Genomic DNA, 25,633 nt, shown 5'->3' with positions numbered 1-25,633 from the left:
TCCCTCCCTCCTCCCTCCTCCCTCTCCCTCCCTCTCCCTCCCTCCCTCCTCCCTCCCTCCCTCCCTCTCCCTCCCTCCCTCCCTCCCTCACTCCTCCCTCCCCCCTCCCTCTCCCCCTCCCTCCCTCAGATTGTGATGGGGGTAATCCTGCTCCACTACCTGCTGGGTTACAGCGCTCTGATCGGGGCCTCAGTCATCCTCCTGTTGGCGCCCGTCCAGTACCTCATCGCCACCAAGCTGGCCGACACCCAGAAGAGCACCCTGGTCAGTGGGGGGGGGTCATACCCTCGTCACGTCCACTGGGACTCAAACTGTTAATGCCAGTGAACCATTTGATCATCATGTCATTGATTCACCGATTTATCAAACCAAATTGGTTCGTTTATCGAACCGGACTGTGCCTACTTTTGTTAATGTATTTGTAAATGAAGAGACAATGCTATGGGGCCCATAAGATGCTTGGCACTTGTTTCTATTAATATTTTTACTGTACCAACAGAAATATAATGTTTCTCTTTCTTCTGACAAATGTACTTATTGTAAGTTCCTTTGGATAAAAGCATCTGCTCAATGCCCCAAATGTAAAAATAAGGGATACTTAAACTGCTGGTTAAGTACTTAAGCGCTTGAGGTATGTTGTGATTGAGAATGTTCTACATTAAAAACACCAGAATTCCTCTTTTAACCGTTGGGTTTATTTGGCTGAACGTCTCCATCTTCCCCAGCTGTTGAGGGCCATTTGAAGGAGCTGACGAGAGCTTTCTCTTCCCCAGGACCACTCGACGGACCGTCTGAAGCAGACCACGGAGATCCTGAAGGGCATCAAGCTGCTGAAGCTCTACGCCTGGGAGAACACCTTCTGTGACCGCGTGGAGCAGACCCGCGGCAAGGAGCTCACAAGCCTGCGCACCTTCGCCCTCTATACCTCCCTCTCCAGTGAGGCCGTCCGCCTGTCTGTCTGTCTGTCTGTCTGTCTGTCTGTAGGGAGACCGTCTGTCTGTCTGTCTGTCTGTAGGGAGACTGTCTGTCTGTCTGTCTAGCTCCCTCTTCCGTGAGACTGTCTTGTCTCTCTGTCTAGCTGCCTCTCCAGTTAGACTGAGTCTGTCTCTCTACCTCCCTGTTCGGTGAGACTGTCTGTCTCTCTTTCTTTCTGTCTAGCTCCCTGTCCAGTAAGCCACCTTCTATTTGTCTGTCCATCTGTCTCTCTGTCTGACAGACATAAACCTGTCGTTTGTATCGCCTGAGATACTCTCATTTTTCTCTGATAATTTCGTATGATTGCCAACGTCCCCATGCCGAATGTGTCTTTTCTTCTTCCCTTTCTTTCAGTTTTCATGAACACGGCCATCCCCATCGCTGCCGTTCTTGCGGTAAGATGTGTGGTGTGAAAACAGAAGTGCATACGGTTTGTTGTCATCATTGTTACCAAGTGTAGGTAATGGTGCCTGACTGCCCTCATGACGGAGTTTGACTTGAACTGATGTGTAAAAATCATTTCAGTCTGATCCCCGGGTAGAAATGATGGAAACACGATGTAGACATGACAAGGACACGATGCAGACCTGATGAACACACGATGCACACATGATGTAGGCGTGATTTACACATGATGTGACGTGATGAATATGATTAACATGATGCAATCAAGGGGGTTGGACTCAAATCTCTTGTCCTCTCCTCACCTCTCTGCCCCTCCTTCTGCCCCTTCACTTGTATGCTTTTAAATGTTTTAACCAAGCTACTACGGATATTGTTGTCTTCCTGTCACTGTACTTGATGTCTTTGTGTACGATCAAGTAAAGTGTCTGTGAGTGCTCAGAGCAGCGCCCTAAATGTGGACTGTGTGTGTCGTCCCAGACGTTTGTGGCCCACCACTTCATGGACAAGGAAGGGCCCTCCCCCTCAGAGGCCTTTGCTGCCCTGGCCCTCTTCCACATCCTGGTCACCCCCCTCTTCCTGCTGTCCACCGTGGTGCGCTTCGCCGTCAAGGCCCTCGTCAGGTGGGTGTGTCTGTGTGTGGTGTGTGTGTGGTGTGTGTGTGTTGGTGTGTGTTTGTCTATTGTTCTCAGGGATGGGGCTGTGTCTTTGTGTGAACCTGTCTGTTTGTCAGATGTGAGTGTGTGCGCGTGCGTGTGTGTGTGTGTGTGTGTGTGTGTGTGTGTGTGTGTGTGTGTGTGTGTTGGTGTGTGTTTGTCTGTTGTTCTCAGGGATGGGGGTGTGTCTTTTTGTGTCTTTCTGTTTGTCAGATGTGTGTGTGTGTGTGTGTGTGTGTGTGTGTGTGTTGTGTCTGTTTGTCAGGTGTGTGTGTGTGTGTGTATCTTTGTGTGTCCTTGTCTGTGTGTCAGATGTGTGTGTGTGTGTTTGTTTGTGTGTGTTTGTCTGTTGTTCTCAGGGATGTGTTTGTGTCTTTGTACGTTTGTCAGATGTGTGCTTGTGTGTGTGTGTATGTGTGTGTTTGTGTGTGAGTCTGTGTGTTGGTTTGTCTTTGTCCTAACCCTTACCCTAACCCTTTTTATCAGTGATGTGTGTCTTTGAGATTACTAATGGGAAGTATTTGGCTAAGCTAGTTGGGCAAAATGAAGTGCTTGCTCACTCAAATAAAAATTGTTTGCGACTATCCCCAGAGGAATAGCCTGCTTTCAGGGCCCCCATCCTCATAACACCTTTGTATGGACATTGTCCCTGTGTGTGTTTGTGTGTGTGTGTGTGTGTGTGTGTGTGTGTGTCTGTGTGTGTCTGTGTGTCTGTGTGTGTGTGTGTGTGTGTGTGTGTGTGTGTGTGTGTGTGTGTGTGTGTGTGTGTGTGTGTGTGTGTGTGTGCGTGCGCTTGTTTAGTGGTTCTGTTTGCTAGATTGCTAATGTGAACTATTTGGCTTAGCTAGCTGGGTAAAATGGGCTTGCTGAAGTGTTTGCTAGCTCCAATAAACAGGAAAGTGATGGGACTGAGATTAGACAGGGAGACACTGTAAGTGTTGGGGCAGGAGAAACAGGAGGAGATGGGTGTAAAAGTGGCAATGCTGTCTCATCCACCAGACGTGCTTCCTGTTCAAACTGAAGGGAAACTTTAAACTCTCCAGAGAGAGGGCCTGCATTCAGGACATTCGTCCTCGTCACACCTATTTATGGACATTGTCCCTGTGTGTGTGAGTGTCTGTGTTTGTGTGTCTGTGTATGTGTGTGTCTTTCTGTGTCTGTGCGTGTATGTGCGTGTGTGTGTGTGTGTGTACATGAGTGAGTGAGGGTGTGCGTGTGTGTGTGTGTGTGTATGTGTGTGTGTGTGTGTGTGTGTGTGCATGTGTGTGCAAGTGTGTGTGCGTGTGATTGTGTGTTATTGTGTGTGTGTTCACAATATTTAGAAACTGGCTGGGTTCCTCCAGAAAATGTGTAACTGTACCGATTTGTGTGTGTGTGTGTGTGTGTGTTTGTGTGTGCGTGTGCGTCCACAGTGTGGAGAAGCTTGGCGAGTTCTTCCAGAGCGACGAGATCGGCGACGACAGCTGGAGGAACGGCGACGTGACCGTTTCCTTGGATACGTACAAGAAGCACCCCGGCGTGGTGAGCATGAGCCATGGACACGACACACGACCAATCAGAAGAGCGCTGGCTGGGAGGTCAACTGCCCAGGGCTCGTCGGGTCGTCAATTAACAGCGTGTTCTTAAAAAGCACTCTGAACGTCAAAGACCGATTTGAACATCTTACTATGACCTTCGTGATCTGATGTGCCCTTGTGTTCCATGCCCCTTTGCAACTGTAACTGAAACGACGCCATCATTTAGAAAACAATGCCTTTTAACTGGAAGGTCCCTCGTTCGATCCCCGGCTCGTCATAGCTAAGTGTCGAGGTCTCCCTAACCGCTCCCGACCAGCTTGTTTGTTGCCTTGCATGGATGACTCCGCCGTCAGTGTTTGAATCTCAGCTGAAACAGGGGTAGTTTTTCTCTTTCCTGGTGTAGCCATTCATCCCTATCTTCAAAACGAGATTCCCCCCCCCAATTTACTTCACATACCAAAGTAATTCCCATAGAGGGAAAATGTCCACATTCGCTTCACAGATTTTGACACTGCACGGTTCAGGTGTAACTTGAGAGGATGGGGATCCAGACGTCTGATCCAGACTTTTTTGGGGCTTTTGGTATCGGAGGCTGCTGTGCGCTACGCTAGCACTAGCACGGAGTCCAGCGAGATGGGATTCACCCCCTCACCCTGTCACCCCCTCTCCCCCACATCCTTGGACCTAAGCCCCCTTGACCCCTTTACCACCCCCTCACCCACCTCCCTCCCTTAATCCCCCCAAAGGGGGCCCGAACGGATGGAAGACTGAGGAGATGTTTTCAAGTTTATTACCCACCCAATCACAACAAAACACCCACTCATACTACATCTACATCTCTCCCCCCCCCCCCCGGCTCTGCCCCCCTTTCTCTCCCGGGTTCCAGACAAAGGCCATCAACAGGAAGCAGCCCATGCGCTACCAGTTGGACAACTACGAGCAGCCAACCAGACGGCAGAACCGGCCCCCAGAGACCGAGGACGTTGCCGTGAAGGTCAGTGTCAGCGTTGGGGGGGGGGGGGGGTTCCTAAGAGGGTGACAGGAAAGGGATGCCGCTCCCGGAAGGTCAACGGTCAAAGGTCAAAAGTTAACAGTAGGGAGAGGTCGACGAAGGTTCACACGCGGGTTCTTATTCGGGAAGGGTAATTCATCACTCGAGGAGCAGAGATTGGGAGAGTGGTGTTTATTGTTTCAACTGTGATATTTTCAGTGCTGTTGATTTACATGACAGAGGTGGATTGATAGTGACCGAAGAAGCATTCCAGTCATATCTTCCCTCCACGTATCAGTACCATGATCAGAGCCTCGGTAATGTCAGTGCTGAATGAATAGAAAGGGTTGTCGATGTTGTTGATTTTTCCAGTCTGAAGGGGGTCTGTGAACTCTCTCTCTCTCTCTCTCTCTCTCTCTCTCTCTCTCTCTCTCTCTCTCTCTCTCTCTCTCTCTCTCTCTCTCTCACTGGCACTTTACCCCCTTCGTTGGAAAGTGTAAAGTTCTCACAAGAACGTGGGGGCCCACTTCCATAGGGCCTCTGTGTGTGTGTGTGTGTGTGTATGTGTGTGTGTGTGTGTATGTGTGTGTGTGTGTGTGTGTGTGTGTGTGTGTGTGTGTGTGTGTGTGTGTGTGTGTGCATATGTGACATTTTCTCATCCCCGGTTCTTCCTGTTTCATCCCTGCGGAAGCTTCCTGGAGACCCCAGGCGCTGGTTCACCAATTAACCCTCTGGCACAGACAACGAGATCACAGAGAGACATAGAGAGAGGGGGAGAGAGAACGACATATACATAGAGAGAGGGAGAGAGAACGACATAGAGAGAGAGAGAGAGAGGGAGAGAAAAACTTAGACAGAGAGAGGGGGAGAGAGAGACATAGACAGAGAGAGAGGGAGAGAGAGAACGACCAAGACAGAGAGAGAGGGAGAGAACGACATAGATATAGAGAGAGGGGGAGAGAACCACATATACATAGAGAGAGGGCGAGAGAGAACGACATAGACAGAGAGAGAGAGAACAACATAGACATAGAGAGAGGGCGAGAGAGAACGACATAGACAGAGAGAGAGAGAGAACGACATAGTCATAGAGAGAGAGGGAGAGAGAGAGAGAGGGAGGGAGAACAATATGGAGGTAGAGGGGGAGAGAGAACGTCAGAGAGAGAGAGAGAGGGGGGGGAGAACGACATAGACAGAGAGAGGGGGAGGGAACGACATAGAGAGAGAGAGGGGGAGAGAGAAAGAGAGAGAGGGAGAGAACGACAGACATAGAGAGAGAGGGAGAGAATGACATAGAGAGAGAGAGGGGGAGAGAGAGAGAGAAAACGACATAGTCATAGAGAGAGAGGGAGAGAGAGAGCGAGAGAGAGAGGGGGGGGGAGAACGACATAGACATAGAGAGGGGGAGAGAAGGACATAGAATTAGAGAGAGAGAACGACATAGACATAGAGAGGGAGTGAGTGAGAGAGAGAAGGAGAGGGAGAGAGAACGACATAGACATAGGGAGAGAGAACGATATGGACGTAGAGATAGAATAGAACGGTAGTGTTAAATCAATCACTATTAATTCATAAGTATGTTTCAATGTTCGTTCACGTTTAAAGAATGAACTCGCTAGACCCTGCTCGTAATATATTCTGTTTCGTGAACACATTCCTTCCTCCACCTCGCCCTTTATTTATTCACTCTTTCTCTGGATCGAAATGCTGCTTGATGCTTTGGTTTTAAAAGGGACAAAAATATTGAAAACATAAATAATGAAAATCCAACTGTACATTTAAATTTGTCCTGTGATGGACTAAAATATTTGTGCGTATTTCGCTGCCTGTGATCCAAAAATGGCTCCTTCTTTCGTTTTCTTTTCCTCTTTCGTTTTCTTTTCCCATGTAATATTGGTATTTCCTCTCTGTGATCCTCTTTTCCTTTCCTTGGCTTCCCTCCTTTCACTATTTTCACATCCGTTGTCCTCCCACAACTCCCTACACCCCCCCATCGTAAACTCTGGTGTTTGAGAGTCGCAGTGTTTTATCTCGACCGTGGCAACATCTGTCTTTCATTTCCGACGTCGGTTTGTTTGTCCAGTGGATTCATCGACCGGATTGTTTGCGCTCCCGTTTGCGGGGGTGAGAGTTAGCGGTTGTTGGTTGAGGACAAATGCTGCGTACCAGCATAGCAAACAAAAACAAGCATTAACGTGACCCTGCTGCGACAAGTTAGCTTGTGGCTCGAGGCAACACATCAAAAGTAAGGAACTGTTAGTTCTTTACCGATTAACAACATTTCGGTTGGCAAAATTGTCGATTTCAAGCGTCTATTTTTTTACTTTAAAAAGACGTTGGAATATTAAATTATTCGATAAATGTTCCATAATTTCTCTCTTCCGAATCTTTTAACAGTATTGGGGGAGTTCTGGATTGTGAGAAACGGACTGGGTTTTTTTGGGGGACTGGGGGGGTTGTCAGATAAAACAAACATGACATAAATAAGCTGAAACAACAGCTGGTCGGCGCGTAAACACAGATAGAGTCGTAGCAGGATACATGGGTGGGCGGGGGGGGGTAGTTCTTTAAAACAAAGAGGTGAGAGTTCTCTTGAGTGCAGGATGTCAATACCTCCAGTCATTACTCGCTGAATAATTGCCTTGTGAGAGCTTTAAGCAACAGGAAGTGAATGAGTGTAGGGGGGATAACTAATATAATTTATGAATAACTGTTTGTGAGAACAATGTACTGTTGGTAATGGAACCATTCTTCTGTTTGGTTAACATCGACCAATGTGTTCTTTTTAAGTTTTCAAGATCTGATTCATATTTGTATTTGTGTAACGTATTCGTGGGGATTATTTGGTTCCCTGCTCTGATTAGTTAAATTCTGATCTTAAATTCCATTCTCCATCTGCACAGGTGACCAATGGCTTCTTCACCTGGGGAAGCAACTTGTCCACGTTGTCAGACATCAACATCCGAATCCCCACAGGTACCTCTCGGCCAATCAAATTCCTTCCCTCCAAAGAAATCACAGAGGGTTATAAAATAGAGTTGGTTTAGTGTAGCGTGGATATAAATTGTGACATTTATTGGCATCGTTTTTGAGGGGGAAAAAGTTTGTGCCAGAAAAACATACATATCTGAATGAACACAAGTTGTGACATCACAACCTTGAATTATGGGTTGATTGCAATGCAACAAATCATCTTCAATTCCGCTTTATTTTAAGAGCTCTTGATTAGTGCTCATACGGATAAAGCGTCATAGTCCTAGCCAGTGTTGGGAACGTTACTTTAAAAAAGTAATTAGTTATAGTTACTCACTACTTGTTCCAAAAAGTAACTGAATTAGTAACTGAATTACTCTATACTAAAAGTGACTAGTTACCAGGGAAAGTAACTATTTGCGTTACTGTAAAAAAAATAAGTTGCTATGTGTCAAAGAATTTGGATTTTGGATTTGGATTTTTTAAATGGTTGAAATGCCCAATCAAGGCCCTGATATACTTCCTACTGAATTTTAATTTGCTTGGTTGCAAAGGCTGTGGAACATCTGCCGAATATTACAGAAAATGCCAACTTTTCATCGGATTGCTCCGGACTCGCCGTTTCTCCTGCTTAATCGAATCAGTTTGGTGTGTGCGTGTGCATGTGTGTGTGTGGCGCGCGTGTCCTGGCTTGTGTGTAAAAACACTGGATCCGATTGGCTACCATGAAACATGACTCTGCCGTAGCCAATCATAATCGCTTATCTCGTCGTTAACCCACCCGGTCTCCTCACTAGCAGTTTGTGTGTGGAGCCAGGGGTGCGTTCGGATTACGCAGTTCAATTCAATCAATTCATAGTAATGCACTGCATATAGCATACAGTAACGGTAACGGCGTCGTAACGACGGAAATAGTAATTAGTTCGATTACCCCGTTACTGAAAAAATAACGGCGTTACCTAACGGCGTTATTTTAAACGGCTTTATTACAAACACTGGTCCTAGCCAATATTAAGATGGAGACTCTGGTCCAGAATTTAATCCAAATGGCAAATGTCGGATATTATTAGGTAATTAATGAGCCGAATTGTTGCGTCACTGGTATGACCCACGTCAGGAGAGCAGGTCAAACATTAGAGCTTGTGGACAGTTGGACAGTGTAATGTATCACACACAAACACAGGCACACACACATAGACACACACACATGCACACAGCGCTCCCTGGGAAGTGAATTTCTCGCTATTCTAGATATCTCACTTGGGCACACATGATTGGCTTGCTGGCCAGGAGAAGTTGTATTGCTATTTCGAGCAACTAAAGAACTGCGTGGTTGTGTTTGTTTTTGTGTGTGTGTGTGTGTGTGTGTGTGTGTGTGTGCGTGTGCGTGTAACATGTTCCTGTGAGAGAAAGTTCTCGGGTCAATTTCAGCTGAGCTATGCGTGTGGTTGTAAGGTAGACTTCAGGGCCGCTGCTGGCCATTTCGGTGCCCTACGCACGCGGGGGGGGGGAATGGGAGCCTCTTTTTATATATTAGGTAAAAACATATAATTGCCGAAATTGAGTGATGTTATGCAATTAAGAAAAAACAACGGTGGGCCTCTTCATAACTAATTTATATATTTTTTTAATTCAATAATGTAATAATTATTTTTATTTTTTTATTTTTTTTACAAACCATAATTTTTGGTGCCCCCCCAGGTACTTGGTACTCTGCGTACTCTGCGTATAGGGAGCGGCGGGCCTGAGTAGACTTGAGCTGTTCTGACTTCTGCTTGTACTATGAACATATAGGATTGGCTGGCCTCAATAGTCATAAAGGAATTGAACATTAGCAATGGTTCGATAGCTACAAAACCTCTTCTTGGGGTTATTACTATAGCTATGAACGGAAACTCAGCTAATGCTTCATATAACGTCAATAACAAAGTCATTTATTTTTAGGGGCAAAACATTTACATTTACATTTAGGGGCATTCAGCAGTACAATAAGTACATTTGTCAGAAGAAAGGGAAACAACAATATATTGCTGTCGATACAGTAAGGGTTTTCATGGAACCAAGTGCCAAGCACTAACAATTGTTAGCTTAACCCATTCCCCGTATACAACAATGATATCTAGGATAAGATGCTACACAATGCTAAGTTCTACTTTAAGTGCAAGTATGTTAAAAAAGTGGAATTCTATTTTTCCCTCATTGCCCTCCAACGTTCCCTCTTCCTCCCCAGGTCAGCTGACCATGATTGTAGGACAGGTGGGTTGCGGGAAGTCCTCCCTGCTGCTGGCCATGCTGGGGGAGATGCAGACTCTGAACGGCCGAGTCAGCTGGAGCAAGTGAGACCAACCTCTTGTTGACCAAACCTCTGAAACAGCATATCAGTTGAGCGTGTTTAATGCTAGCAACGGATCGTCACGGTAGCACGTCTGTTATGTTCGTTATTAGGGTGATTTATTGTGGTTATTTTGTGTCACACTTCACTAAAATAGAGGAGGATAATTAAATTAAAAGATGGCTTTTGTTTTGTTGGGGTAGGGACTTGAGCTGTTGTTCATTTTTTTTAAGCAACTGTTAAAGGTCAAGCGAAAAATAAAGAAAAAAGTTATAATTATGGTGTAAGGATTCGTTCCGTAATGTAGTCAGAAATATATAATAATAATCGGCGATAATCCAAAAAATGAGCACTTTCAGAGGACATACATAGACTATGCGCTATCGCACCGAAACATTGCCTTGGAGCCCATTTCGCTGTTTATTGCTGCAGTATTCTCGGTCGATACTAGAACAATTTCACAAATTGTGGTCCGCATTAGTCCCTTAGACCCAGAATGATGGGAAAACAAAGTAGGGATAAAAATCCAGAAGTTACCCTTTAAGTGCCTTGGTGCCCAGGCCTTGAGCTACACTCTCCACTGACCTCCAGTATTCACCGTGCTAATCGACGTCTTCATCACCATCATGAAGAGGAAGCCATTGCGTTCTTCTGACTCAGATTCATGTTCCATCTCATCCACAGACCATCTCTTGTCATGTCTTCATGTGATGTCTAACATGTTATGTCTTGTCCTCGGCTCTCCCTCTTCTATGCCCCCTACATCTGTAAATGCTTCATCCTGTCCAGGCTGGTCTACTGGTGCAGCCCATCTTCATCTTCATCTCATCTCGTCACTAATGGGACTTCCCTACTAACTTTCACTAACGTGTGATTTGAGTGATTTGAGTGATTTAGATTCGGAAGTCCAATCAAATCCCATGCAATGACCATGAATGTGTAGACGCAAATACATACATTTACAGGAAAAATTCATACATTTAAGTTTCAGTTTCAGTTTGAAGTTTTACATATAGATATTAATGTTGAGTAGGTACGTTAAACATCCAAACCCAAGCTAGAAATAAACAAAACGGTTAATATTGAATTAACGTTTAACTTTTAAATCAAAAAATAAAAAGCCATTGAAGAATACAAAATATTTAAATATCCTTTTGCATTTGTGTCCCATTGCACTAAGAAAAGCTCCAATTAAAAAGAGGTCGGATGAGTTTAAATAACCCCAATCATTCCTCATCTTAATTATTTAAGTGATCCGGGCCAAAGAGGCGAACATTCCCACACAAAGTTTAAAGTCCAACGTCATCCGGTATTTTCCGATGCTTTGAAGTCCCTGTATAATCATTTTGGTATCAGCATCATTATACATTTGAATGACTCCATGTTTGTTTTGATACCACCACCAACGCCCTGACAACAGTCCCGTTGTCTCCACAACCGCCTAGCCATCCGAGAAAAGGGCTTTTAATAGTATGATTTAATTTCCCCTCTCTGACGCTCATGATGTCATATAAACATTATTGAGCCAGGGCACGCCTCCGTTTTGATGATTTTATCACTTCCTAAGAAAAAAGACAAATTGAATATTACCATAATTGCCGATAAGAATTAAGATTATGTTTCAGCCTATTCAAAAATGACCACTTCTGTATGCGACAATTTAGTGGAGGACAGTTTAGCCTGAAAGAAAAATTGACATATTGACGTTTAATATGATGATAGATGGTGATACCTCGCAAAAAACCTTCTACAATCACTGCCACGGTGATGATGTTGTATGCACCTTTCCTGTCTCTCTCTCATGATGCTAATGCTGCCTACAGACAAACTGTCAGCATTGTGTACTTCACAACAGCACCATGAGAGACGCTACATGCTTCAAGTATCTATACTAACCTGTGCTCTGTATGTGTGTGTGTCTGTGTGCGTGCGTGCCTGTCTTATGTTTTGAATGGACGTGCTTTTGGTCCTCACATACCGGCACGTAATGCATGAATACACATCTGTCGATGTGTAATGTGTGTGTGTGTGTGTGTGTGTGTGTGTGTGTGTGTGTGTGTGTGTGTGTGTGTGTGTGTGTGTGTGCCTCTGTGTCTTACCCTCTTGCCTTATCAGGCTGCCTGAATGTGAGATGCTCCACGAGGGCAACATAAGGTACTTCTCTCCCCTTCGCTTCACCTTGCTAACACCTAGCTGAACATCACTGGATATTAGCCAGTGATGCTAAGACCTAGCTGAACATCACTGGACATTAGCCAGTGATGCTAACACCTAGCTGAATATCACTGGATATTAGCCAGTGATGCTAACACCTAGCTGAACATCACTGGATATTAGCCAGTGATGCTAAGGCCTAGCTGAACATCACTGTATATTAGCCAGTGATGCTAACACCTAGCTGAACATCACTGGATATTAGCCAGTGATGCTAACACCTAGCTGAACATCACTGGATATTAGCCAGTGATGCTAACACCTAGCTGAGCATCACTGGATATTAGACATACCTTGCTAACACCTAGCTAAACATCATTGGATACTAGCCAGTGATGCTAATACCTAGCTAAACATCAATAGATATTAGCCATACATTGCTAACACGTAGCTTAACATCACTGGCTATTAGCCATACCTTGCTAACACCTAGCTAAACATCACTGGATATTAGCCTTACCTTGCTAATAGCTGAACATCACTGGATATTAGTCGTATCTTGCTAAGACCTAGCTGAACATCACTGGATACTAGCCTTACTTTGCTAACACCTAGCTGAAAATCACTGGATATTAATCATACCTTGCTAACAGCTAAACATCATTGGATATAAGCCATACATTGCTAACAGCTTAACATCACTGGATAGTAGAATTACATTGCTAACACCTAGCTAAACATCACTGGATATTAGCCATACCTTGGCAACACCTTGCTAAATATCACTGGCTATGAGCCTTACCAAGCTGTCACCTAGCCTTATTATTCCACTCAGCTAGAGGAACTCACCTGCTTTCTATAAGCTTTTTATCAAAGACACAATTGGTAAAGGTTTGAATATATCTGAAACACCCTCTAATCATATCAGTGCTCATACACATTGTAATCCATTTAGGAATACACTCACAGCAATATCTGCCCAATTTGGATCAATGTAGTTGATTTGGATTTGTTTATATACAGTACATTTAACTAGCTGATGCAGTGGATGATTCTTCTATATACTCCCACCAGTGCTGTCTAAAAAAACTAACGATAGCCAAATTTGAAGTTCAATCTTTGGCTCAAATGTTGTTTGAGGTAAGGGCTACAGTCCAGAGGCTTAGATACATACCTTCCCTACGTATGTAATCACAACAGGGACCTGGAGAGTGGATGGTTTTAATAGACTGTTCAACAACACTCCCAGTCTGTATGGCTGCACTGTCAGCCATACAACTAAAATAGAAACTGTAGCATTAACACACGCACGTGCACCAACACACGTACACACATACACACACACACACACACGCGCGCACACACACACACACACACACACACACACAGACACACGTGACATATGACACCACAAAATATGATAACTACAGGTAGAATCACACTAACTTTGCCCTTGCTTCATGTGTCGGGAATTTACATATTAAGTTCAGCTGCTTAAGAGTTTATGAGATAATGTTGTGTCTTCGATGCCTTTTGTTATACGATAGTCCACTGCCAAGGAAACGTATGTGTATGTTCTTTGTTACTGGCTGTCTGCCTGCCCTTCTATCTGTCTGACTGCCCTTCTATCTGTCTTTATATGTGTCTGTCTATCTGTCTGTCTGTGTGTTTTGGTCTAAATACACACAGACCACGTCTTCAGAATGCCTTTGCAACACACGACAACACAATTCTCTCAAAAAGCTAACTATGATGCGTGACTTTGACAGTTGGTCAGACGCAGAGGAGTCTGGCGCAGAAGTCCCGAGGTATAGGTTCTGCTTCCCGTTGTGAACTCCATGTGACCCCATGTGTCCCCACTACCCACCACCCATATTTCTGTTGTTCCCGTGTTCCTCCTCTTAAACATGTCGTCCATTCCAAACGTTCCGTAATCTTCCGTTTGTTCGGACAATCCCGAAGTTGCCAGCAGTAGTTGTAGTAGTGGTTGTTTAAACTTTGACAAAAGCATGGTGTGTCTTCTTTATATATATATATATATATATATATATATATATATTTGTATATATATATGGCAGTTTTATATTGACATTGCATTAGCTATACTGTCATATTCCAGCTAAACTTCTTTCAGTGCAGTGTTCTAATGTTAGCGAAATTTAGAGCGTGCAACATAGCTCTGTACAGGAGGTTACAACTTTATTGACAAATCTCCCCATACAGCCACTTTCAAATTGTTCTATCAAGTTTTAGCGCCGAACCCGGAGCCAGTTATCTTTATTATGAGCAAGTTCAGATAAACCATTGCAATGGGGCTTTTACTTTGTAAACCTAGAAGTCTAGCCTGATGCAATTCCACTACGACAAGAGTAAGTGTGAAAGGGAGGTACCATTTAGAGGAAATATGGCTGTTGTCTGATGATGAACTGAAAGGTTTTATTATTTCTCACTAGAGAGCTTTAAGTATTAAAGTATACCTACTCCTTCTCTGCCCCCAGATTCAGTTAACAGGAAATCCCACAGCGGTTATTCCACATTAAAAGCTTAATCCTAACACCACGGATACCTCATATGAGTGTCTGTTAGCTGACAGAATTTATTTTGGCTTTTAGAATGTCCTCCCTCTCTTCTCTTTCATTTGTGTCTGTCCCCCCATCAAACTGAACTCTGAGCTCTGTGCTGGTTGTTGCTGTGTTGCTTTGTGTGTGTTTGTGTGGTGTGTGTGTGTGTGTTTGTTTGTGTTTCTGTGTGTGTGCTTCAAATGCTGGGGGTCCTTGACTCACTGTAGCCCAGCGAAAATTAAAATTATAATATCAATAGGTTTTCCAATCTCAGTAAAGTAGCCATATATTTATATAATATAAAACTTAATTTTCATATTCTGTCAAGATCTGTGATATATCCCACAAAAATAGGAAAATGATGGTCAAAGGAATACCAAGATGTAGCTAATTAACATTATTACCCATATAATGTTGCAGTCAAATATAAGGTGTGTGAAAGTCAGACTCCCAGTAGAAGATGATTGTGTTGTGTTTTTGTGTTTTTTGTGGTCATACTAGTCCCGCAGAAGGTCTGCTGTTTCTCTCATTTGGTTGTTGTCGTTGGTGATTTTGTTTTTATTTGCAGCTAATAATTAACCTGTTTCCTCAACAACGTTTTTCTCATCTGACAAAATTGATCACCTTTCCATCCGTGTGGTGGAGTTTGACGTCTGATGAAGGCTTTTCCCGTCTTGGCCTGTCCATTCATAAATCGCTTCCGAGATAGGAGTGCTGATTGCTGCTTGTTCCGGAGTAGAATACATTGTTATGCCATCGCAAAATAACAATTTTCAAATTTTGTTTTGAACAATTCTTGCCTGATCAGTTTGTAGATCACTCATTATCTCATTTAAACCTAGATGCTTTCCTTGTAGTGCTAAATCAACTCTGACAGAACACTACAGAGTGTAGAAGACATCACAAACACATTCAAGTTTTCTTTACTTATTAGGCTTTAAATGGAGGATAGTTAGGCCTATACGTCACACAAAATAAGACTTCATTATTAACTTTGTTAATCTCTTAAGATTCAGCTCTCCAGCTGTTCGTCAGCTCTCCTGCTCTTCGAGGCTTTATGAATGTCGCCATTTGTAGCCCACTGACTCTGCCTCCATTTCCCATGCTACCCCCTCAGTAAGAACCGCTACTCTGTGGCCTACGCAGCCCAGAAGTCCTGGCTGCTCAACGCCACGGTTGAGGAGAACATCACCTTCGGAAGCCCGTTCAGCAAACAGAGGTAAGGTTCACCAGTACCACCACTTACACTGAACCCGGTATCAGACTGTGCTAAACTCAGGACTTCCCGTAAAAACATCAAACAGAAAGGTCTCGCAAAAGACTCGGAAAAGAGAACTTTCTGCATTATTAGGGCCTTTTAGATGTCTCTCCAAAAAGAGAAGTGGTTAACATATGTATTCAAATGTCCCAAAGTTCGTACATCGAGACATCAGATTGTTAAAGTTTAGTACTCAGAGTTTGTATTGGCAGTGAACACGTTTTATCGGTGCACCGCAGCCGCAAGTCCCTTTGATAATGTAATGTGACACAGAATGCAATGTTATGGTTTGTTTGCTCTTCGGATGAAAGCGTCTGTTAATGTCATCCAGAATGTAATGTTATGGTGTCCTTGCTTTTGGATCCAGAACGTAATGTTATGGTGTCCTTGCTTTTGGATCCAGAACGTAATGTTATGGTGTCCTTGCTTTTGGATCCAGAACGTAATGTTATGGTGTGTTTGCTCTTTGGATGCAGAATGTAATGTTATGGTGTCTTTGCTTTTGGATCCAGAACGTAATGTTATGGCGTGTTAGCTCTTTGGATGCAGAATGTAATGTTATGGTGTATTTGTTCTTCAGATATCATAATGTTATGGTGTATTTGTTCTTCAGATGATATAATGTTATGGTGTGTTTGCTCTTCAGATATCATAATGTTATGGTGTATTTGTTCTTCAGATGATATAATGTTATGGTGTGTTTGCTCTTCAGATATCATAATGTTATGGTGTGTTTGCCTCAGGTACAAGGCTGTGATCGAGGCTTGTTCTCTGCAGCCAGATATCGACCTGCTGCCCTTCGGAGACCAGACAGAGATCGGAGAGAGGGTAGACACACATTGATCCTGCATTCTCCATTCACAATATCAATATAATATTGAGCCTAGTTGAATAGAGTGTTTAAAATCGTCGGTGATGCCTTTGACCGTTCAGAGCTAGAAAATTGGGGGTGGTGATGTCAGGGATGGAGTATTAAGGAGTGGGTGAGTGAGTGAGTAAGAGTATTACGAGTTAATGAATGATGACATGATGTTATGGGAAGGTCTCTGCTACATCAAAACATCATTATCCTAATGTGATCAAGAGTGTTTCCAAGCACTCGTTGGAGACAATTAGAGGAGTTTGGCCAAGGAAACAATACATATCATTAGCACTGAGAGACGACGAGGAGACGTGAAGGATGAAGAAGTCTCCTTCCAATGCAATACCGGTAATATGTTGTGTCCTTCCTGTCACTGTATGTCTTCTAGGGGATCAACCTGAGTGGAGGACAGCGACAGAGGATCTGTGTCGCCCGCGCTCTCTACCAAAACACCAACATTGTCTTCCTGGTGGGTTTATCTCCAAATACTAAATCACCAGTAAAAGCTCTGTGAGACACCCAGTACTAACCCGAACAATGCACAATAAATCACTATTGTTTAAAAATAGATTAGATTAGATTAGATTAGATACAATTTTATTAATCCGCTGTAGGAGGAATGCGTTTGTTGCAACAGCCCAGTAGCAGTGGGAGAACACAGGATAAAAATACAATAATAAAATAACAGAGCAAAGGGCAAACAAAACAAAACAGACGGTTTAAATTGAAATATCGCTTTTAGCAGTTATCTCTTTCAATTGTTTTTTTCACATAGTCATCAGGGGTGATGGAGTTTAACAGTTTATGTTGGATCATCGTAAGTTTTCCCCAAGCCTCTGATTCAAACGTGCCTTACCGACGCGTACATCCACCCACGATCAGATACAACATCACCCATTAGTGACTCGTGCCCAAGGGGTTAACAGCTCCATTACGCAAAACTATTAACGTTAATTACCAAAGCAATAACAAACCTAGAGGTTGTCATGTCAACAAAACTTATCGGCCTTAAAGCAATCTCTCGGGGCTGATAGAATGCGCTCATGTGTTGATCTTGCGGAGCGATCGGGTGCGGACCCCGCTGCCACCACCTCAGACGCTCAGCATACACCCAGAGCGAAGAGTGGGGACCCTCGTTCCTTCAGCTCACATCGCTCTCGTGTTACCAGTGATGTCATGCCATGGAGCGACGCAGGGGAGGCCCACTGCGAGCAGAAGGGTCCACGGGTTCCTGCTGGAACTAAGAGCACCCGAGGGGAGCTTGGGACAGGGGGGTCGTTGGAGTCATGCGGGTTCTTCATGAGGTCGTTTAAGTTGAGAGCGGAGGTGTTTGAGAGTGAGCATGCGTTCGCTGTGGTGGGGGGGACACCAACGCTGGAACCAAACATTTAATTAAACCTTATTGTCGTTTTAAGAAAATAAACAGTTTTTTCACAGGGATAGTAGTGGCGGTGTTGGTGGATCCAGGCTTAAATGGCGTTGGACTACGCTCCTTTGGAGAGAAATATATATATGTTTTGCAGAATACCCTTTTCACGTGCACTACACTTCTCAGAGTAGTGCACGGGAAATTGGACTAAGAACTGGATACCTATTACATGAAATTGCATTGGCGGGCACTTTAGTGAGTCCGATAGCACTCAGCATGTAGTTTAGCGCTGTGATACGGCAGCGTTATGAAGAGAGCTGTGCTGCGTACGAGCACAGAGCTCCTTCCACCACAACTAACTCCACAGAGCGGAACTCTTATTGCCGGACATTGTCAATTATTAAACCATGTTTCCAATTATGAGGCTCTGGCTTCCGCCTGAAGTACTTCAGGGTCCGGTCGGATAGATTCAGGGTCAGGGGAGCTTTAGTGTCTGCTCTGTGGTGAGCAACGCATGGCTACACCGTGGCCATAGACAGGGTTCAAGGGGAAACTATAACAAGCACTGATTTCATCGGACCACACATCCTATATGTGCCCGATTTGTTGGTCTTTCTGCTAGGATGCAGTGGTGCGCACTGCCCGATTCGTTCACTTGCTCGCTGTGTGTTTATGTGTCAAGGGGCATTGACCCAATGTCAGTCTATACCGTCTCTATGCCCGCGCTTTGTTTGTCTTAACTGCTGTTGAATTATTTCCATTACGTCAGTAGCCATGGAAACCTGGTCAATCTGTATTTTGACACCTTACTCAGAGTTAGATGGTGATATTCGTATTCAGCCTTAATCCAGTGATGGTGTTGTCCTTTAGTTTCGAGAGTCTTCCTTATCCTGTTCAAGATGCACTGTTTTCTAGATGTTTGCCTCCTCTTCCCTCCATCCGCTCGTTAACTGACCTCGTTAACCCACCTTGTTAACCAAACTCGCTAACCAATCACAACCTTGCCTCTCTAGGACGACCCCTTCTCGGCGCTGGACATCCACCTCAGCGATCACCTGCTGCAGGAGGGGATCCTCAAGTTCCTGCAGGATGACAAACGCACGGTGGTGCTGGTCACCCACAAGCTGCAGTACCTCATCCATGCTGACTGGGTGAGGGGGGCAGCAGATACAGCCTTTTTCGCATTTTCTCGGTTATTTATTTAAAACGGGGAACATTTTGTTGGAGTGATGTAGCCCAAAGGGGGGGATAAACACTCTAGACTCCATCGTGAGAGTTGATTAGTTGTAGATTAGGTTAAAGTGGTGGCACACTGGATCATAAAGTACAATCACTGTAAGGAATTAGGATTTGGACTCCGCTCAGACGTTTAAAAAGTGAAAGAAATTTTTTACCTATTTAATTAAGAGAAATTTTTGTTACAAAAAGCAACTTTAAGAACAGATGAATGAAACGCAAAGGGTCCTGACTTACTGAGGAACTAATGACCAGCTAATCACATAAACTACTGGGCCGGGGGTCAAGGCTACACAGACAGGACTGTCAGACAGCAGGTCGATGTACTAATGAACTCAGGTGCAACCAATAAGACTAACAAGGGGAGCAAGGGTCCATCTAGAGGACAAGACTAACAACTACACGACTGCTGTGACAGTATCACCACGTGAATACTGATGCGGTTTACACTCGTTAATTCACATTCAAAGGGGAGCTACGGTAGCAGGAACCACAGGTTATCACAAACGCACAACCACAAATACCCCACCACAAATTTAGTGGGTGCTGAGAAAATACGGCAAAGAATCAACATTTATTTTGTCATTTTGTGTGTGTGTGTGTTTGTCTGTGTGTGTGTGTATGTGCTTGTGTGTGTGCGTGCATGTGTGTGTGTTTGTGTGTTCATGCGTGCGTGCGTGCACTTGTGCACGTTTGTGTGTTTGTGTATTTACGTGTGTGTGTGTGTGTGCGTGCGTGCGTGTGCTTGTGCCTGTATGTACATATGTGTTCGTGTGTACGTCTGTGTGTGTGTGTGTGTGTGTGTATGTGTGTGTGTGTGTGCGCGTGTGTCTGCATGTGCGTGCGTCCGTGCACGTGTGTGTGTGTGTGTGTGTGTGTGTGTGCGTGTGTCTGCATGTGCGTGCGTCCGTGCACGTGTGTGTGCGTGCATCCATGCACGTGTGTGTGCGTGCGTCCGTGCACGTGTGTGGGTGCGTGCGTCTGCGTGCGTCCGTGCACGTGCGTGCGTGTGTGTGTGTGCGTGCGTCCCGGTCCCAGATTATAGCGATGAAGGACGGCTCGGTGCTGAGGGAGGGCACTCTGAAGGACATCCAGACCCACGACGTGGAGCTCTACGAGCACTGGAAGACCCTGATGAACCGGCAGGACACCGAGCTGGAGAAGGTCTGCACGCACACACACACACACACACACACACACACACACTGGAAGACCCTGATGAACCGGCAGGACACCGAGCTGGAGAAGGTCTGCACGCACACACACACACACACACACACACACACACACTGGAAGACCCTGATGAACCGGCAGGACACCGAGCTGGAGAAGGTCTGCACGCACACACACACACACACACACACACACACACACACACACACACTGGAAGACCCTGATGAACCGGCAGGACACCGAGCTGGAGAAGGTCTTCACGCACACACACACACACACACACACACACACACACACACACACACACACACACACACACACACACACACACACACACACACACACACACACACACACACACACACACACACACACACACACACACACACTGGAAGACCCTGATGAACCGGCAGGACACCGAGCTGGAGAAGGTCTGCACGCACACACACACACACACACACACACTGGAAGACCCTGATGAACCGGCAGGACACCGAGCTGGAGAAGGTCTGCACGCACACACACACACACACACACACTGGAAGACCCTGATGAACTGGCAGGACACCGAGCTGGAGAAGGTCTGCACGCACACACACACACACACACACACACACACACACACTGTAAGACCCTGATGAACCGGCAGGACACCGAGCTGGAGAAGGTCTGCACGCACACACACACACACACACACACACACACACACACACACACACACACACACTGGAAGACCCTGATGAACCGGCAGGACACCGAGCTGGAGAAGGTCTTCACGCACACACACACACACACACACACACACACACACACATACACACATACACACACACACACCCACACACTCGAACACACACACACACACACACACACACACACACTGAGACAGACATACACACACACACAGACACACACACACACACACACATTCACACACACACACACATTCACACATAAATACACACACACACACCCACACACATACATACACACACACATTTATACACACACACACGTTAGGTTCATGAATTTCATGTTGAGGAGGAAGAATGATATCAACTCTTACATTTAATGACCAAGTGAGCTCAGTCCTCACTTTCTGATTCAGGACAGGAAAGTAATGCCTAGGTCCACATATCTACTGATCCGTCTCCGAGCTTCCGGGTTTCCTGGTTTAACGAAGGGCTCACGCGACAGACTAATGTGCTGGAACAATCGTGAGGAATAAGGGAATTCCCGACATGACGTTGTGGTGTTTGGTTGTGGCACCAGGACACAGAGCTGGACAGCCAGACGGCTTTGGAGAGGAAGACTCTGAGGAGGGCCTTCTACTCCCGGGAGGCCAAGAACCAGATCGACGACGAAGACGAAGGTACGACACGTCTTCCTCACTGTCTTAAAAGAGTATGCAATGAACTCGGGCGCATCAAAACAATGATAAAAGAAAATAAATCAAATGAAAATATTGACAAAGTTAATATCGTGATTTGACCCTTGCAGAGGAAGAGGAGGAGGAGGAAGACGACGACAACATGTCCACCACAACCAGCAGACGATCCAAGATCCCATGGAGGGTATTCACCCGTTACCCACCTGTCTTCCACCTGGCCATCATCCATCCATAAATCGGGCCGTTGATCCCACCATCAAACCATCCATGCATCCATTTGACTATCTATCTGACCTTCGACCTGTCCATTAATCCATTGGTCCATTCATCCTCAAACCTCCCATCTATTCGTCCATCCATCACACCGCTCCATTTACTTTTACATTCAGGGCATTCAGCAGACGCTTTTATTCAAAGCGACTCACAATAAGTTAATTTGTCAGAAGAAAGAAACAACAAGGATGTTCATAGAACCAAGTGCCAAGCAATAAATAAGCAAGTTCACCCATTCCCTGTTTACAACAAAGATAGCCAGGATAAGATGCTACACAATGCTATTGAAAGCTAGGATAAGATGCTGCACAATGCTAAAGCTAGCTAGGATAAGATGCTACACAAAGCTAAAGATAGCTATGATAAGATGCTACACAATGCCAAAGATACCTAGCATAAGATGCTACACAATGCTAAAGATACCTAGCATAAGATGCTACACAATGCTATTGATAGCTAGGGTAAGATGCTACACAATGCTGAAGATAGCTAGGATAAGACGTTACACAATGCTATTGAAAGCTAGGATAACATGCTACACAATGCTAAAGCTGGCTAGGATAAGATGCTACACAAAGCTAAAGATAGCTATGATAAGATGCTACACAATGCTAAAGATACCTAGCATAAGATGCTACACAATGCTAAAGATACCTAGCATGAGATGCTACACAATGCTATTGATAGCTAGGGTAAGATGCTACACAATGCTAAAGATAGCTAGGATAAGACGCTACACAATGCTATTGATAGCTAGGATAAAATGCTACACAATGCTAGTGATAGCTAGGATAAGATGCTACACAATGCTAAAGATAGCTAGGATAAGATGTTACACAATACAAAGTACTAAAGATAGCTAGGAGAAAATGCTACACAATGCTAAAGATAGCTACAATAAGATGCTACACAATGCTAAAGCTAGCTAGGGTATGCCACTGCTAACCACTCAGCCCCTCCCCCCCCCCATGCGTCCCATCAGATGTGCTGGTGTTACCTCTCCTCCGGGGGGTTCTTCATGGTCTTCCTCATGGTGGCCTCCAAGCTCCTCAAGCACTCGGTGATGGTGGCCATCGACTACTGGCTGGCCCTGTGGACGTCCGCTAAGAGCGATGCCGCCAACGTTACGGCGTGGACGGGCAGGAATGTAATCGTCGGGAACGCGACCAACTTTGTGCCTCTGGATCCAAAGGTGCGGAAGTGATGCTGCTAGTTTGTGATGCGTTGTCTAGATGGACCTAGCATCAGGATTAGCCTTAGTAGCATGATTAGGTTAGCACAAAAAGCCTAGGCTGGCATACTTTGGATTGGTGAATCAAAAGTATAGCTCTTATTGCATGCTATGCTATGCGCTGCTTTGTATAGCATGCTATGCTATCGTCTTCATAGGTCGAGGATATGCTAGGCTATGCTGTAATAATATAATGATGACCATGTATGTTTTGGGTTGTGTGTGCGTGTTTGTTTATATGCGCGTGTGTGTGTTTTTGTGTGTGTGCATGCTTGGGTTTGCGTGTGTGTGTGTCTGTGTTTGTGTGTGTGTGTGCCTCTGCGTCTGTGTGTATGTGTGTGTGTGCGTCCGTGTGCGTGTGTGTGTGTGTGTGTGTGTGTGTGTGTGTGTTTGTGTGTGTGTGTGCGCGCCCCCCAGCAGACCTCCTACTACCTGCCTGTGTTCACCATCCTGTGCGGGGCGGGCATCACGCTGTGCCTGGTCACCTCCCTCACCGTGGAGTTCCTGGGGCTGTCGGCCGCGGCTAACCTCCACCACAACCTGCTGAACAAGATCATCCACGCTCCCATCAGGTCCGCACGCCCGCACGCACGCCCGCACGCATGCACGCACGCCCGCCCGCACGCACGACCGCACGCACACACATCCACGCACACTATGCACACACATGCATGCACACACTAACTCACTCACTCACTTACTCACTCACACACACAGAGTAAACACACACTAACACACACCACAAACACACATTAACACAGACCAACCACTAAACACACCCCACACACACACACACAACACACTAACCACAATCTCAACCACACACACACACACAACATACACCAAACGTACACACACACACACACACACACACACACACACACACACACACACACACACACACACACACACACACACACACACACACACACACTGAGCATACCGAAACCCAAGCACACTAAACCTACTCTGAACACACAGCACACATCTTAACATGTTTTCTGCTGCCGTGTGTCTGAATAGCGGTCTGTGTCCGTGTTGACGTTGGCCGATGTGTGTGTACATTAAAGTATATACAGTATAGACATATGCACAATTGAAGATGTCACGTTGCTTTACAAAGCATTGCAAAGACACGACACGGTCCTGGCCATTGAGTGGATGAGCCAGGATATGGTATGAGACGCATGAGATCATAGCAGCTGTCTGGGATTGATGATTGATTATTGGTTATTGATTGATCTTTGATTATTTCCCTCAGGTTCTTTGACATCACCCCTCTGGGTCAGATCCTCAACCGTTTCTCAGCCGACACCAACATCATAGACCAGGTACCCCCCCACCCCAGCATCTTTTAGTCCTAGTGCCTTCCCCAAGAGCATAGGAAGCCTGAAGGAGGGCCTCTCAAAGAACAATTATAACACATTTATAAGACTTACATTTTATTGTTGTTGGGATATTTCTGCCCTCATGTTCTTTCTTTCTTTCTTTCTTTCGTTCTTTCTTTCTTTCTTTCTTTCTTTTATTCTTTCTTTCTCTTTTCCCATCTCTCTTTCTCTCTCTCTCTCTCCCGCCCCTCCCCCTCCCTCTCTCTCCTCTCTCTCTCTCTCTCTCCCCCTCCCTGTCTCTCTCTCTCCTCTCTCTCTCCTCTCTCTCTCTCTCTCTCTCTCTCTCTCTCTCTCTCTCTCTCTCTCTCTCTCTCTCTCTCTCTCTCTCTCTCTCTCTCTCCCTCCCCCACGCTCCCTCCCCCCCCCTCTCTCTCTCCCCCCCCCCCTCTCTCTCTCAGCACATCCCCCCCACCCTGGAGTCCCTGACCCGCTCCACCCTGCTGTGTCTGTCGGCCATCGGGGTCATCGCCTCCATCACCCCTGCCTTCCTCCTCGCCCTGCTCCCCCTGGCCGTGGCCTTCTACTTCATCCAGAAGTACTTCCGGGTCGCCTCCAAGTGAGTCCGCGGGGGTCATGGAGCACATGGCTAACGGCTAATGACTCGCTACGCTAACGGCTAACGGCTCGCTGCGCTAACGGCTAACGGCTCGCTGCGCTAACGGCTCGCCTCCCGTTCACTTTGTACTGGACGCGGGCTGGACGCGTGCTCGCGCGGTGCAAGGGATTCTGGGAAGGCTTGCGTGCGGGCGGTTGATCACAGGGCATGTAAAAGGGGTAGGACGACAGTTGAACCTCTGTTCGCTTTATGTAAAGGAGTGGGTCTCGCGGCGAGTGTTCGACCGTGTGATTGGACGATGGGTCTTCGGTGAGTACTGGCGGGCCATACGGACTC

General features: G+C 45.6%; 1 protein-coding gene across 1 annotated transcript in view; it reads left to right on the top strand.

Moving 5' to 3' along the window:
* Positions 1-25,633, top strand: part of abcc9 (ATP-binding cassette, sub-family C (CFTR/MRP), member 9) — a gene marked incomplete at its 5' end in the record, with an annotated part of 55,981 nt that overhangs the window by 9,859 nt on the left and 20,489 nt on the right. The window contains 21 exons of the mRNA XM_079735625.1: positions 89-264; positions 774-936; positions 1,330-1,370; positions 1,858-2,000; positions 3,446-3,554; positions 4,437-4,544; positions 7,445-7,517; positions 9,745-9,850; positions 11,962-12,000; positions 13,770-13,808; positions 15,679-15,780; positions 16,563-16,647; positions 17,070-17,150; positions 19,064-19,201; positions 20,325-20,450; positions 21,732-21,831; positions 21,960-22,033; positions 23,105-23,314; positions 23,774-23,925; positions 24,615-24,684; positions 25,140-25,297. Coding sequence (XP_079591751.1) covers positions 89-264; positions 774-936; positions 1,330-1,370; positions 1,858-2,000; positions 3,446-3,554; positions 4,437-4,544; positions 7,445-7,517; positions 9,745-9,850; positions 11,962-12,000; positions 13,770-13,808; positions 15,679-15,780; positions 16,563-16,647; positions 17,070-17,150; positions 19,064-19,201; positions 20,325-20,450; positions 21,732-21,831; positions 21,960-22,033; positions 23,105-23,314; positions 23,774-23,925; positions 24,615-24,684; positions 25,140-25,297 — 2,293 coding nt within the window. The remainder of the gene's footprint in view (positions 1-88; positions 265-773; positions 937-1,329; positions 1,371-1,857; positions 2,001-3,445; positions 3,555-4,436; positions 4,545-7,444; positions 7,518-9,744; positions 9,851-11,961; positions 12,001-13,769; positions 13,809-15,678; positions 15,781-16,562; positions 16,648-17,069; positions 17,151-19,063; positions 19,202-20,324; positions 20,451-21,731; positions 21,832-21,959; positions 22,034-23,104; positions 23,315-23,773; positions 23,926-24,614; positions 24,685-25,139; positions 25,298-25,633) is intronic.

The sequence above is a fragment of the Pollachius pollachius genome (assembly GCF_949987615.1).
Source record: "Pollachius pollachius genome assembly, chromosome: 4".
Lineage (NCBI taxonomy): Eukaryota > Metazoa > Chordata > Actinopteri > Gadiformes > Gadidae > Pollachius > Pollachius pollachius.
Note: the sequence above shows the minus strand (reverse complement) of the source record. Positions and strands in the feature narration are given on the sequence as shown.